Here is a 14772-nt window from a genome sequence, read left to right as displayed (position 1 = left end):
ACAACTGGCAATACCACAACTCAAAAAGTTTAATTTAAACTTTGAAATATTTAAATGTTTACATCAAAACAATTCCTCATAATGTCCACAAGTTCTTATTAAATGTTCACTTTTATACCCCCGATACTTCGATACCACCAATCCATATCGGTGCATCCCGTAGTTTCTTGTATGAAGACGTTATTCTGACCGCTGACCGCTCAGGTTTCTCTAAATAAGAATAACGTCTTAAATCAAGGAGCTGATGAGACGTGTTTCTGCAGAGGAAGCTCTGAACCCAGCACTTCCTGCTCCAGCAGCCGAGCCGCTCTGAGTCCACGTCTGAAAACAGCTGCTTTATTTCAGGTGAGAGGCCGCCTCCATCAAACCTCCTCCAAAGCTGCTCTCAGCGCAGAGCGTGAGCTGCGTGTCCTCTTTAATGGATTTATGTGGCTTTGGATGGAGTCTGAGTCATTACTGGACTTTTCATGATTGGCTGATGCAGAGAGGAAAACAGGAGCTGTTCAGCTCTGACAGGACGCTGGGAAACGGCAGAGCAGAGTGTTTGGGCTGCGTTACGTGTCTCCTGAAGTCAGAGGAAGGACTCCCAGGCCCAGATCGGCCCAGCAGGACCTCCCCTCAGTATTTGGTGCAGTGGGTGAGGATTACTGCATGGTGCTGTCACGTGTTTGATGAGATGAGGTATCTCAGCGGTGGAGGAGGGTTTTTGGAGCTGATCTGTGAGGAGAGGATCTGTGAGCACAGCAGAGTGGATGTAGGTTACCTGTCAGGAAATTAAGCCTATTAAGTGCTTATGTAACACGTCACACATCTGGCTGTGAGTCACACCGTGGTTTTCATCCAGTTTGATACAGTATGTGACTGAAGAGGCAGACTGTACCCTACACAGACAGATTATAACCCCACTTTAAAACTTTTAAACACGTGAAGCACCAACGCTGGACGATCAGACTGAGCACGTGCAGGTTTTCAAACCTCTACATGCTCCGAATCTGTCTGTGAACTGATCAACACGCTCCAGAACAAAGGCACAAACGATCTTCACCACACTTCCTGAAATGATCACAGGCCTGGCCAATCAGAGTGAAGGGGGTTTGTGGAGCAGGGAGCCTTAAAGAGACAGCAGCCAAAACAAAATGTTTCAGACAGAGGCTGAAATAAGAGATTCATCTATTAAAAACAGAATTTTTATGAGCTGTGAATCATATGAAGGTACTACAGGAGCAGCAGAGGGACAAACTTCGTCCTCTGAGAGCTTTTAGTCCCAGTCTGTCCCCGTCAATAGGAGATATTTGATGTGTGAGCGTTTTAGCTGAAGCTCAGGATCATAAAATCACTGTGTGGTGCTCCCCCTGCTCCGGTTAGAGGAGATAATTCACCAGAAACATTTCAGGAGGAAAATGAACCTTTCCCCTTTTTTAAATGTAATATTAATTCAATTATTATGTCTTATTAACAGGAAAAAGAACCCTTCTTCCTTTAAATTCACACTTGTTAGAAAACAGTTTGGATATTTTGGATGAGCTAATAAAAAGTGAAGTTATCACAGGTCAGAGGATGGAGGTTTCCTGATTTCTCTTTTTTTATTATTATTTTGTGCAAAGCATTACAGAGAGGTTGTGACACAAAAGTGATAAATAAATAAATAAATAAATAGATAAATAAATAAATAAATAAATAAATAAATCAAAAAAGGAATAATATAGAAGAGAATAAAAAAAGGGGTTTCCTGATTTTTTTCTTTTTTTTTTAAATTATTTTGTGCAAAGCATTACAGAGAGGTTGTGACACAAAAGTGATAAATAAATAAATAAATAAATCAAAAAGGAATAATATAGAAGAGAAGAAAGAAAAGAGGTTTCCTAATTTCTGGATGAATCAGCAGCTGAAAAAACCCCAGGAAGTGAAGGGATTAGGGAGCATTGAGCCGTGTTTGAAGTTAAACATCATATTTGACGACTTAACCCTTTATTACAGAACGCATCATATTTAATACATTTCACAGACCCCATACCTCATCAACACAAAAAACTAAGTACCCACACTTTAATTTGGGAAGATCGTTGATCATTTTCAAGAAGTTACGGTAACATCTAAATTGTTACTCATTTTTTTAAACAAATATTTTCTGCATTGAAAGAAAAAAAATACTAAAAACTTCACTAAAAAGTCTTAATATTTTTTAAAATACTTTTCTTACTACACAACTCTGCACTGGGACTCTATACTTATCTGTTAAAATCTGTTTTAGCCTTTTTTTGTCATTTTATTTCATAATTTAATTATCTGTTTTCTGATTTGTATCTCTGTAAAACACGTTAAATTGCTCTGCTGTTTTAAATGTGACAGAAAAACAGAATCATAAACAAAATGACAGAATATTTTTTATGGATTTCATTAAAAGAGTTAATAAACATCTCATTTCTAAAGAAACTAAAGTTTTCTAAAAGTTTTATAATGAGTCAGGGTTTCCTTCATTTTGGGGGCTCATTGATCGAGGTCTGACAGCCAGCCATTGATGCTTTTTGCTCTGAGACCTTAAACTCAGGACACTTTATTGGTCGTTTAAGTTAAAACATAAATATTTTTATTGTTTCACAGGTTTTGATCAATGATTTTCAATAAAATAAGACTGGAACATTAAAGGTATATGCTGTCAGTTAAAACAAATAAAAATAGGTATCAGCAGGTCAGGCTTTTTAAAGATCGGCGATCGGACAGGAAGTTGTGATCACCCCTAATTAATACACCAACAGCCAAACTAAACTAAAGCTCCTAAAGTTTGCATCAACCAGTCCTTGGCTCACAGAAGAGAAGTTAGACTTCACAGAGACACGTCTGCCTCTCTGAATGTTGTGATCTGTGAGGATCTGCTGTAAGGAGGTTAAAACCTCTGTGTTTGCTGATTTCCAGAGCAGCGTGTGAGCTCTGTGTCAGAGGAAATGACCGTGAATTATCGTCCAGAGATGAGAGCAGCCAGCGTTACAGAGTTCACTGACTACGCTCAAACAAATGAGATGAAAAGAGATCGTTTGCTTTTATGGCTCAGTATCTCAGACGTCTATTGTTTGCTCTGTGTTAAAGCTGTTTTACAGCCCAGTGGGGGGCTGGGGCTGGGGGGTCAGAGAGTGTCAGGTCTGCTCTCTGAGCTGGACCTTTGCCCGCTCTAATCATACGCCCATTACGACCATCAGGGCGCCTCCATCCTCAGTCTGCGCTCAGCTTCCAGGAGCCGTTTGTGGAGCAGCCAAGCAGGAAATGAGGTTGGTTTGCCCCCACCTGGAGGATGGCCGGGTGGGAGGGGCAGTGGAAACCCCCACCTTAGACAGAGTGAGGGTGGAGGGGTGATCAGCTGGAGGTGGAGCCAGCGTTTACAATTGTTTGATAATGGACTGAGACGTCAGAGTTATTCCAGCTGAAACCAGGAGCTCCTGACGCTGATGGATGAGGGTTCGTTTCCCCGTCCAGGCCTCACAGCCAGCCCTGCTCCTCTGCTGAACGGAAAGATGGAGTCTGCTCTGCAGTTTACTGTTTCCTCCCCACACTCAGCTCTGAACGTTTTAAAGACCTGTGAGCTTTCAGCAGACTCTTTGGTTTCCCTTTACGTCTTTATTTAACCCTGGATCCAAACCCTGAGGAGGTCAGAGCAGCTCATCTTTGAATGTTTAGGTGTGTTGCTGAAGAAGGTGGGGTTGTTTCTGAAAACAATCACCGCACCATCCGCTCGTCTCTGAGAAATTAACAGCCTCACCGCTTCAGCGATGAGTTTCTGACGGTCTGAGCAGAATCAGTCATTTGGAGACGAGTCACAGCTTCATGAAATCTCACTTTTCCACTCAGCGAACACGTTTCTGAAGGATGTAAAGGAGGAAAGTTTGTTTCCTGTCTGAGGCGTTATTATCCAAAGCAGAGGAGGTGATTGGACGGCTAACAGCAACACATTTTTTTTTTTTTTATTTATTCCGTACCATGAAATTACAGGTCACACACTGAACATTTAGAACCAATGCTGTTTATCAAAGTTTCTAAATTTTCTCCTGAACTAAAACAATTTGTGTCATCAGCAAATAGAACAAATTGTAATATTTTTGATACCCCACAGATGTCATTAACATATAAAAGACATAACTTAGGCCCAAGGATAGAGCCTTGAGGAACCCCACACACAATTTTTCTACACATAGATACTCAACGTTAAGGTTTGACTTTCTCTGGGTGTACTCAGTTTTTATATTTCTTTGCTTTCAGAAATTTCAGCTCATGCTCAGTAGTTTCTGCAGCTGTCAGCCAATCAGACGGCTTGTCTCCCAACATCAGCTGACTGCTTTTCTGTTGGTTTTCATAAACTGCTCGTCTCAGCTCCAGATCAACACGAACTTGAGGAGGAGCACGAGCCTCTGCGTCTGTCAGCAGGTTTCCTGGAGCTCGTCCTCAGTCTCTGATTTGTCATGGAAATGTTAGTTTGTCTTGTTGTTAGCCTCGCCCTGCGCTCGTGTCTCATAGGAAAAACAGAAAGAAAACATTTCTGTAGTTTATCTCGTGTTTGAAGCTTTGTAGCGTCCTGAACTCTCAGTCCCCCTCTGTCCTGGTAGCATCTTTCCCCCAGCAGGCCGTGTAAGGGGACGCTGCTGGACGATGCTGAGAGCTGCAGTCACGGCCTGTTGCACCTGACTCCCTGTCGCTCCTGGTCGTTCGCTGCCTCCCTTCACCCTTCTGTTGTAAGCTTGTTGTCTGCGGGCTAATTTATGACACCATCCAGCTCCTGCAGACCCAGACCCTGCAGACCCAGCCCCTGCAGACCCAGCCCCTGCAGACCCAGCCCCTGCAGACCCAGCCCCTGCAGACCCACCCCCTGCAGACCCAGCCCCTGCAGACCCAGCCCCTGCAGACCCAGCCCCTGCAGACCCAGGCCCTGCAGACCCTGCCCCTGCAGACCCAGCTCCTGCAGACCCAGCTCCTGTAGATCCAGCTCCTGCAGACCCAGCATGTCTGCTTTCTGTCTCACTCAGAGGAGCCTGTGCTGGTTTCCCTGGATGCTTCATTTGGGTGTCGTATTTGCAAACTTGAGGAGTGGCTCAGCACACGCTGGCTCCCTCTGTGTTTACTGTGTGTGCACTTTTTATGTATTCATGAGTCTGTGTTCACTTTCTTCCTCTCAGCGTCAGCCAGCACAGGTCAGTAAACACTGATAATGATCAGTTATTGATCCTCCTAGAGAAATGCATGAGTCAGAGTGTGTTTAAGGTGAAACAGTCGTCGTAGTTCCTGGTTTTTCACTTCAGTCTTTGCACAGAAAACTGAATGTGAGGTATTTTCTTGACTCAGGAGGAGCAGCATGAAGACAGGAGGCTCGGTGTGTGTGTCCCTGTGGTTTCTGTTGTCAGTGGAGGCAGATTTATTGAGGCTTGTTGACCAGCAAAGAGCCGAGGTTAAGCTGAAACTTTAACCCACTGGTCGGCGTCACAGATTAGTCCCAGTTGGTGTCTGCTTTTACCGAGAGGATCCTGTGTTTCTGTCAGAGCCTGAAGACGCTGAGCTCCTCCTGAGGGACCAGAGAGTTCATCTCTTTTTAATTCTGAGGCTGATCACAGAGGAAACGTCTGAAACCTCCTCCTTCATTCACAAACTCATCAACTCATGCACTGTAAAAAATAACAACCCTGCTGACAATACCTCACCGTTACTTTACTGCAGAGTAGTTTTTGTTGTGATGGTGTTATGTAACCGTGAGTGAGGAGGATGTTACACTGAGGGGGCACAGGCTGTCTGTGTTCCACATGGCACAGACTGTCTCTAAGCAGTGTGAAAAAATACTGATATGGCGATATTTCGTGATACTTTGACCTGTGATAAAACATCAACATTTCAACTTTTAATCCTGATATTTTAGTTAAAATACAAAAATCATATTTTTGGTGAGTTAGAAGTACATTACATCTTCCACACCTCCACTGCAGTAGATGGCGCTGAAGAGCTACAGTATTGTATGTTTTCCGTAAACTGTATAATTAATTTAGTTTCAAACTATATTCAATATATTTCATTCCTAAACTTGATGATGTGGGTTTTTGATGCCGTAAACATCAGTGTTTTCTCTCTATTCTTGGGTCAGTCAGTTCAAAACTATTCAAAGTTTAATTTTTACAGTGTAGTAGACTGAAAATGATAATCATAGTCATGTTTTGTGCAATATTAGATTTGTTTTGAGCTACATTGGTTACACCACGTGACATTTATCATTTCTTTCCAACATTAGTTTAATGTCACGGTAGTTTATGTGACAAACTTGATGCAGTTTATGTTTTTAAGTTAAGTATGAAACACTGCATCAGACCTAAGTATTTCAAACACAATGAAATAGAAAAAGTTGTTTTCAATCAAACAGTTAGCTGAGTAGAATATCCCAATGTACAACACATTTTGTTTGATATCATGATATTATTTGACCATGACGTTCTCGCCAATACTCACCCCTACCCAGTAGTGATATTTGAAAGTTAACTGAAATTTTTTTTGTCTTTTTCTTTATTTAAAAATGGTCCAACACACAAAAAAACCATGGGGTTAATGGTTTATGGCATATTGAGCACAGACAGCCGGTCTGAGCCATGAGGGGCACAGACAGTTGGTCTGGGCCATGTGGAGCACAGAGCGCCAGTCAGTACTATGTGTAGCACAGACACCCAGTCGGTGCCATGTGGAGCGCAGACAGCCAATTAGTGTAATGTGAAGCAGAGACAGCCAATTAGTACCATGTGGAGCACAGACAACTGGTCAGTGCCATGTGGAGCACAGACTGTTTGTGACCCCTGTAGGGTATCATCTCAGTGTTCAGCAGGGTCTCATATCCACTGTGTTCCCTCCTCACTCACGGTTACTTAACACCATGACAACAAAAATGACTTTTCTGTAAATAATGGTTAAAAACTGACAGCAGGGTTGGCAGGATTTTGCGTTTATTTTTACAGTGTGTATTATTTTAGTGTAGACGTGTCCTGGTAAACTGACAGTAATCTGTCACAGCGTACAGAGAGAGGAGCACACTCTGAGGTCCAGAGTTTATCATCGTACCTGCTCCTCCTGTGGCTCTGAGTTTCCCCCAAACTGGACGTCTGACTAAAGTGACAGCTCCCAGTGCTGCAGGGCAGGTTGGATTACACTGTTCAAACACACACACACACACACACACACACACACACACACACACACACACACACACACACACACACACACACACACAGGCCGGTGCAGGTGTCCAGTGTGAGTCCTCTGGTTTCTCTCCTGTCTCGTGTGTCGCAGCACGTTGTCTCTGACTGAAGCGCTGATGTTTTATTGAGGAGGCCGCCGGCTCCTCGCCCTCTGTACATTAGGAGAACATGAGTGCAATTACCTGCGCGTGGATGCATGTATGGAGCTCTAATTGCTCTGCATAGGCAATGACTGACAGCGTCTGTGTGCCAGGTTAATCTTTGCACTGATTCACCCACAGAAGCCACAGTGGGGGAGTTATCAGGGAGCGAGGATGACAGGGTGAAGTATGTGAGGTATGAACGCATGAGGTGACCTGCTGCACAGAGAGGAGCTGCCCTCTGCAGCTCTGTGCGCTCAGGACAGCTAACCAGCTTTCCTCTGTGTATGAATGGGCGTCTATAAGGGGAAAGGCTCATGCTGCACTGCCTAATTCCTGCTAATCCCAGCGTTTTGCCTACCACTTAGCGCTGGTTTCCAATGGCAGCCCCGGCGCGGGGGAATAGCTGGTGAGATTAGCTGACGCTGGCTCCTCCTCTGTGGTTTACAGCCAGGCCACACTGGCTACCAGCACGTCCAGGCTCACCTATTGCTCATAAATGGATTAATTTGTTTTTCAAAGATGCTCCAGGTCTGACAAGGAGAAAATGTAAGTTTGTTGATCATTTATTCTTCTTTTACTCTGTTTTTACTCTGGGTTTTTGTTAGTTTGGGCTGTTTGATGTGAAGGAGTGAGGCGGCTGGGGAAAGGTGTGCCCTGGTTGTTTGTGAGGATCCCTAACAGGTAGATTAGCTCTAATTTAGATTTACACCTCTCTGTGCTGAGGCGGCGATCTGTTTCTGCTTTAAACACATTTCCTGTCTGGTGTTGGAGCAGTTAGAGGCAGAAATAAACCCTCTGATGGTTTAACTGACTTTGACAAATAGTTTAAAGTTGGTTTATTGAATCCACGGTTTCTGGTTTTAGCTGTTGGAGGTTTGAATGATCTGTAGATGCAGATGAATCAGTTTTTCATCATCTTTAAACTCCAGATAAAAACCTCCTGATGACTCAGCCGACTCAGAGCTGCTGTGCTCTGACAGGAAGCGTAAACCGTCAGTGTAAACAGCGTAATCCTCAGCATCATATCTGCTCCCAGCTGCAGCCTGGGAAACGTCCCATCACTGGACGTCGTCCTGGGACAGACTGCGTCCTCAGACCCTCTCAGTGCTTTGAAACAAAGTCGCTGTGAGCTGAACGCAGCCTCTGAAGCTTTCAGAAAAAGTCACACTGAAACTTAAAGAGGGGTCTAGAAAGAGATGAAATCCACTCTCAGATGTGTTAAAAAGACGTCTCTCTCCCTCCGTGGTCTGTTTCTAACCCCACGGCTCCTCTCAGCGTTACTGCTCTGTTAAAGGTCCAAACTCCTGAAACTACCCGGCTAACTGTCCATGGGATTATCCAGTTAAACTCTTGATGTGCTTCCAGTTTAATTCCAAACATGACAGCGCTTTGATCGCTCGGAAAGCCTCTCATCGGGTTATTCTTCCGTCTGTAGCGTAGTCGAAGAAAGGGGAAATGCAGTCGTTGTTTCAGCTCCAGACCAAAGAGAGGTAAAGGTTGATCTGTGTCTGTCTGCTCGGGCTGAGCTCCTGTGTTTGGGCCGAGGCTTCGTCTGCTCGATCAGCTCCTCAGTCATGATAAAACCCGTGTTACAGACCTCGGTCCGTGTCCCTCCTCTGGTTCTGACCCGTGTCGTCGTTTCTTCCACAGGAGATCTCTCCTCAACATGTTTCCACAATCAGGGAAATCCATCGTCTTTGACAACTTTCCAGACCCCACAGACACTTGGGAAATCATCGAGACGATCGGGAAAGGGACGTACGGCAAAGTCTACAAGGTGCTCAACAAGATCGACGGGAGCAAAGCGGCCGTGAAGATTCTGGACCCGATCCACGTAAGTCCAAGTCTCTGAGCTCCAGAGCAGTTTGTTTGGTTGGTGTGTTGGTGACCGTCAGCTGTTAGCTTCAGGTGTGTTTCTGTGACTTTAAGACCAGGAGGGCAGTCTCTGCCTGACCCCCATCCTGATCCCTGCTGGACTCTAAAGACCTGATCCAGCAGGTCATAGTTTTTATGTTTCCAGGATACTTCTGTGGTTAATGCTTCCTAAAACCTACAGACATGGCTTCATTATCAAACGTATGATCTTTAATCTAATCTTATTTCAGTCCACAACAACACCTGATGGTCACATTTATTCATAGAGCTCATTTTATAAACTGAACGTTTCCAAAGTGCTGCAAAAAACATCATCTAGAAACAAACGAGTTATAAAACCAATCACACCAGGAAAATAAAACAGGAAATGGTAGCAAACAGCAGGATATAAAAGAAATAAAGACACAGGGACCTCACAGCTCACACAGTGTTGGAGCTTTAAGATGAAGATGGGTCTTAAGACGGAGACACCCCACTGTGGGGGCTGTTCAGACCTGAAGGGGGGCCTGGTTTTAAGTCTCGTCTTAGGGCGTATTCAGACCTGGACTGTTTGGTCCACTTTAAACGGACCAGGGTTTGTTTCCCACGCTGGTCCAGACTTTTCATGCAGGTGTGAATAGACACAAACGAACCCTGGTGCGGACCAAACAACCGGACCCAGACCCACTTTTTGAGGTGGTCTCGGTCCGCTTCCAAACGAACTCTGGTGCGGTTCGTGGTTCTCCGGTGCAGGTCTGAATACAAACCAAGGTCCATCTGAACTAACTACAGGATACATGCTCCTTTTGGGCCTATAGAGCCACCGTAACCTAACCGTCTTTGGTTCATACCTGATCCTCCGTCTTCTGTTTAGCCACGCTGTAGCGAGCATGTTGTGGGTCAGGACACGCAGAGCATAGCGCCTCCTTGCTGCGATCATTGGTCTTCCTGTTCCTAAATTGTAAACGGTGTTGTTAAGCTGCTTTGAAGGAGCTGCTCTTGAAACTGAAAATGATTCATCAGCTCTAATAAGAGCACAAACACACATGTTTACCTCCATTTCCAGGTCTGTACTCTGTGTGCCGCCCTTTGTCAGTGCTGTCCAATGAGAGCACTGATCCTCACACACCTGGATGTGTTTACACAATATAGTCCACCTGATAAAAGTACAATCTGAATACGAACCGCACCAAACCAAAAAATAAAGTCCATTTTTGGTCCGGACCAAACAAGTGGAGCAAAGGACTTTTCTGCTCTGAATACAGCCTTAGACGCCACGTGCTGGAGCCGGACCTCAGGGTGTGGATGAGGTCTGAGATGTCCTGTGGGGTCGGTCCACTCAGCGCTTCAAAAACAAATCAAATCTGAAAAACAAAACTAAGAGGAAGTCAGAGCAAAAACCCAGGAATGGGGATGATATGTTCACGTCTTTTTGATTCCTGTTAAAAGTCAGAGTTCAGGACTGACTGTCAGCATCAAAGTGCATTATGGGAGATGCTGATGGAAAGTGCATTTCTGTGTTTCCGGGCGTGAAGAAACCAAAGTGTGTACGACTCATCAAAGTGTTTAAAAGATAAAAACAAAGGCGATCAAAGTTTGATGAGTTTATAACCACCGTCCATGACCCAGGGTCAAAGGGTTGAACATTTCTTTGAGGGTCCCACGTCCATGGGGGATCAGGTAAAACTCTGATCAGAGAGGTCGAACAGCCGAGTCTCAGAAACCTGCGTCTGCTCCCACAGAGGTCGATCCTTCAGCTCCGGGGAAAACATCGTGGGCCGTTTCACACTCAGTTCGCAGATGTTGATCAGGTTGCTTCATGGCTGTACGCGACTCCATAGACCTAACTTTTTAGCTGCAGAGTTGAACGATCAGGGTTGAACGATCAGGGTTGAACGATCGAGGTTGAACGATCAGGGTTGAACGATCAGGGTTGAACGATCAGGGTTGAACGATCAGGGTTGAACGATCGAGGTTGAACGATCAAGGTTGAACGATCAGGGTGAGATGATGAAGGTGAGATGATGATCTCACGTTTCTGATCCCCCATCAGTGAAAACGTCCAAACTGGCTCTGCTCTGATGTTTGAGTTCAGGGGACAGACCTCCTGTCATCTCTGATATCTGAGCAGTGTTGTGTTTCGTTCAGGCTCTAATTTCTCATCCCTTCAGCCTCCGTTTACTCGTGTACCTATCAAACTTTACCTCCTGGGAAACTTTCCACATGGGCAATGAGAAACAGGAGAGAAAGAAAGCGGACACGCTGAGCTCTCTGTCTTCAGAGTTTAACGTCTGAGTGTTAGGAAGTTAGAGTGAAAGTGTTGATAGGAGCATCAAGTATGTTTCCAGCTACCAGATAAGACACAGAAACACCTGGACGCACCTACCTGCTCTGCTTTTATCACACTTCCTGTATCACCCACCAATCTCAGCCTTCAAAATAAAAGCCCCACTCTGTGTCATCAATGAGGAAACCATCAAAGGAAAAGCTTTAACACCAGCTGACGGCTACCTGGGTCGTTTACATCATGTGGATGAATTAAAGGGACAGTGCACGGGTTTCTGAGAAGCTGCTCTCTGTTCAGTCTATTCCTGGAGCAAAGCGCTGAGTTACTTTTAGACCGACGGGAGTTTCCATCACAAACTCTGACCTCATTAGAGCCAACGATCCAGGGCGAATGGAGGAGTCAGGACGGAGAGCGTCAGGGACGATACCGCCGGTGCTGATGGGAAATAAAAGATTTCAGACCACTCAGAGTTTATTCTTATGTTTTTTATCAGACGTTTCTAACACGAGCGCAGCCCAACCCAGGCCCTCTGAGTGTCACACTCGCCTTCACGTGGGTCACTGTACGCCAAGCTCCGCCCCCTCTGCTCTTTAGCTTTCTCTAAATGCTCCTATCAGGACTTTGTCAGACAAAAGACACAAACTGGAGGCGTCTGCTCAGCGAGGCCACGGCAGCAGAGATTATCAGGGATCAGGTTTCACTCATTATGTGACGAGAGTGGAGAGAGCTGACCCAGATCCATGTGAAGAGGCCGCTGACTGACAGCGCCGGGCGCCCCATTTGTTGGTCTGCAGCCTCCAGACTCAGGGCTGAGGTCTCACTGAGGGGTCCTGAAGGGAAAGTCCAGCACAGTCAGATCACCACGAGGGTCAAACATCAATACAGAGAAAAACCAAGCCCAGAAAAACCTGAAATAACAAAAGAAGAAAATGAAAATATAATTAAACTAGTTTGAAAATATAAACATAAAGGTTTCAGTGCAGAGCTGTAGATTAAAATATTGTTTTTAATGTAATTTAATCATTATTTGAACTGTTAGACTTCTTTTTTTTCTTCCACTTAATAAACATACACGTATTGAAGGGTTGGTGTGTGTCAGTGAAGGTGAACGAATCAAACATTTACCTGCTGATCTCACAGCACCGTGTGTGTTTTTTTATTTTCTGTTGATTCATTTTAACATAATGAGATAAATTTTTATCTGTGTTTGATCTTTGGAGTCTCTGGTCTGGATCTGAAGGAGCTCAGAGTTGGAGCAGACCTGGGGTTTCTTCAGATGTTTGGATCATAAAAACTGAACCAGATCTCTCCCTGTTTGGGTCTGACTCTGGGGACTGAAGTGGACTGGTCAGAGACCACCTGAGCAGCACAGATTTAATGATGGTCCTCTGATGTTGCTGTTTTTACATCTTTAGTTTTTGGTCTCTCATCAGACCCGTCCTCTTTGGTCCCTCAGCGTCTGGTTTAAGAGCCCCCCCCCTCTGTGAACACCACATGGTTTTTAGGAGACGTCTCAGATCTGAAGTGGTTTCCTTTCTTCCAGGACATCGATGAGGAGATTGAAGCAGAGTACAACATCCTGAAGGCGCTCTCTGACCACGCCAACGTCGTCAAGTTCTACGGCATGTACTACAAGAAGGACATCAAGTGTGGAGACCAGCTGTGGCTGGTCCTGGAGGTAGGTCTGGGTCAGGATGGTTCAGTCTGGCTCTCTGTGGATCTCTCTGTGGTCTCTGTGGATCTCTGTGGTCCCTGTGGTCTCTGTGGATCTCTGTGGATCTCTGTGGTCCCTGTGGTCTCTGTGGTTCCCTAAGGGTCTCTGTGGTCTCTGTGGTCTCTGTGGGTCTCTGTGGATCTCTGTGGTCTGTTCATGCAGACGTAGAGCAGATTACAGCTCAGATTTCTCTCCTCCTCGCAGCGTGTCTGGTCAGGTGTATGAAGCAGGGACCAAATCCGGCAATGGGATTATGTAACGCTCTAAGCCACCACAGGCAGTCCTGGAGTTAACTCAGGGCCTCCTGGGGGAGGCTGCAGGCCGGGGTGGGGGTGGGGGGTTAGCTGGCGTGTGGAGGGCTCCCTGCTGTCTGTCAGTCTGTCAGTCCACACAGGGAGCAGCACGAAGGCCTCAGGATGGCTGAGCTGGTTTTAGGAGAAGGTTCTGACAGCTCAGGTCCAGAGCTGGTCCAGAGCTGGTCCAGAGCTGGTCCAGAGCTGGTCCAGAGCTGGTCCAGAGCTGGTCCAGAGCTGGTCCAGAGCTGCAGGAAACACAGGAGCACAGTCTGACAGAGAGAGTCCCTCCATGTGAAGCAGCAGCAGCTTCCTCTCTGTCTCTCTGTCAGACCTCCTGGCCTTCCCAAGTGAAGCTCTGACCCCAGTTCAATGATGCAGGAGCTCAGACCATCATCCTCCCTCAGACTGTTATAACCAGAGGAAAATCTTCTTCCTGGATCTGTTTCATCCTCCTCAGGGACTCTTTACTGACATAAACTTTAAAAAGCCTTCCTGTGACCATCACTGTTTGACTGGGAGACAGTTTGTTGGACTCATGAAGCACAGGAAGCTTCAGCTCTGAGAGCAGGCTGTTTCTGTGGATGCTGACGGGGACCTTGCTGCAGAGCCTCCCCTCGTCCCCTCGTCCCCTCGTCCCCTCGTCCCCTCGTCCCCTCGTCCCCTCGTCCCCTCGTCCCCTCGTCCCCTCGTCCCCTCGTCCCCTCGTCCCCTCGTCCCCTGTCCCTGTGTTGTGCTCCCCTCATATTTCATCTCCTGCAGCCTTTTCTAAATGTCAGCCTGGACCCACGGTGTAATGGAGGTCAGCCTCAGCAGAGGAAGGTGTTTGTGGAGGGAACAGGCTTTCTGTGCCTTTTGACTTTCTCATTGCGTCACCTCAGGTTCTGCTCTGATGGAGGATCTGTGGAGGTCCAGGGACCAGGGTCAGGACACAGAAACAGGGTTAGGAGGACTGTAACAGTCTGTCATATCTTCTCTGAGTCATTACTGAGGATTTAGACAGACATTAATAAACCAAACAGACCTGGATCATCACCTGGTGGGTTCACCTGGTCAGAGACAAAATCAGGTTTTGTATGAATATGATGAATTCAGCTCAACATGAAGTCATTAACACAAACAGACGTGTGTGTTGAATTTAATGAACCAAATAATGATAATAATTATTAACCTCTGAAAGCCTGGGGTGTCCTGCAGTGATCTTTAGAGATCTGTTTCTGAGCGTTAACGTCTTTATCTTAGAGGAGAGGACAGCTGACTGAGCAGGGGCCTG

General features: G+C 45.8%; 1 protein-coding gene across 1 annotated transcript in view; it reads left to right on the top strand.

Annotated features, from left to right (window-relative positions):
* myo3a (myosin IIIA) overlaps window positions 1–14772 on the top strand; it is a 71780-nt gene that overhangs the window by 9366 nt on the left and 47642 nt on the right. Inside the window, exons 5-6 of the mRNA XM_074693824.1 lie at window positions 9002–9185; window positions 13036–13170. Of these exons, the coding sequence (XP_074549925.1) occupies window positions 9018–9185; window positions 13036–13170 (303 nt within the window). The 5' untranslated portion in view covers window positions 9002–9017. The remainder of the gene's footprint in view (window positions 1–9001; window positions 9186–13035; window positions 13171–14772) is intronic.

This window comes from Halichoeres trimaculatus, unplaced genomic scaffold, assembly GCF_033239565.1.
Source record: "Halichoeres trimaculatus isolate MK-OKI-2021-1 unplaced genomic scaffold, fHalTri1.1 fHalTri1_scaffold_18, whole genome shotgun sequence".
In the NCBI taxonomy this organism is placed as follows: domain Eukaryota; kingdom Metazoa; phylum Chordata; class Actinopteri; order Labriformes; family Labridae; genus Halichoeres; species Halichoeres trimaculatus.
The sequence above is the reverse complement of the archived record's forward strand: the minus strand, read 5'-3'. Positions and strand labels throughout refer to the sequence as shown.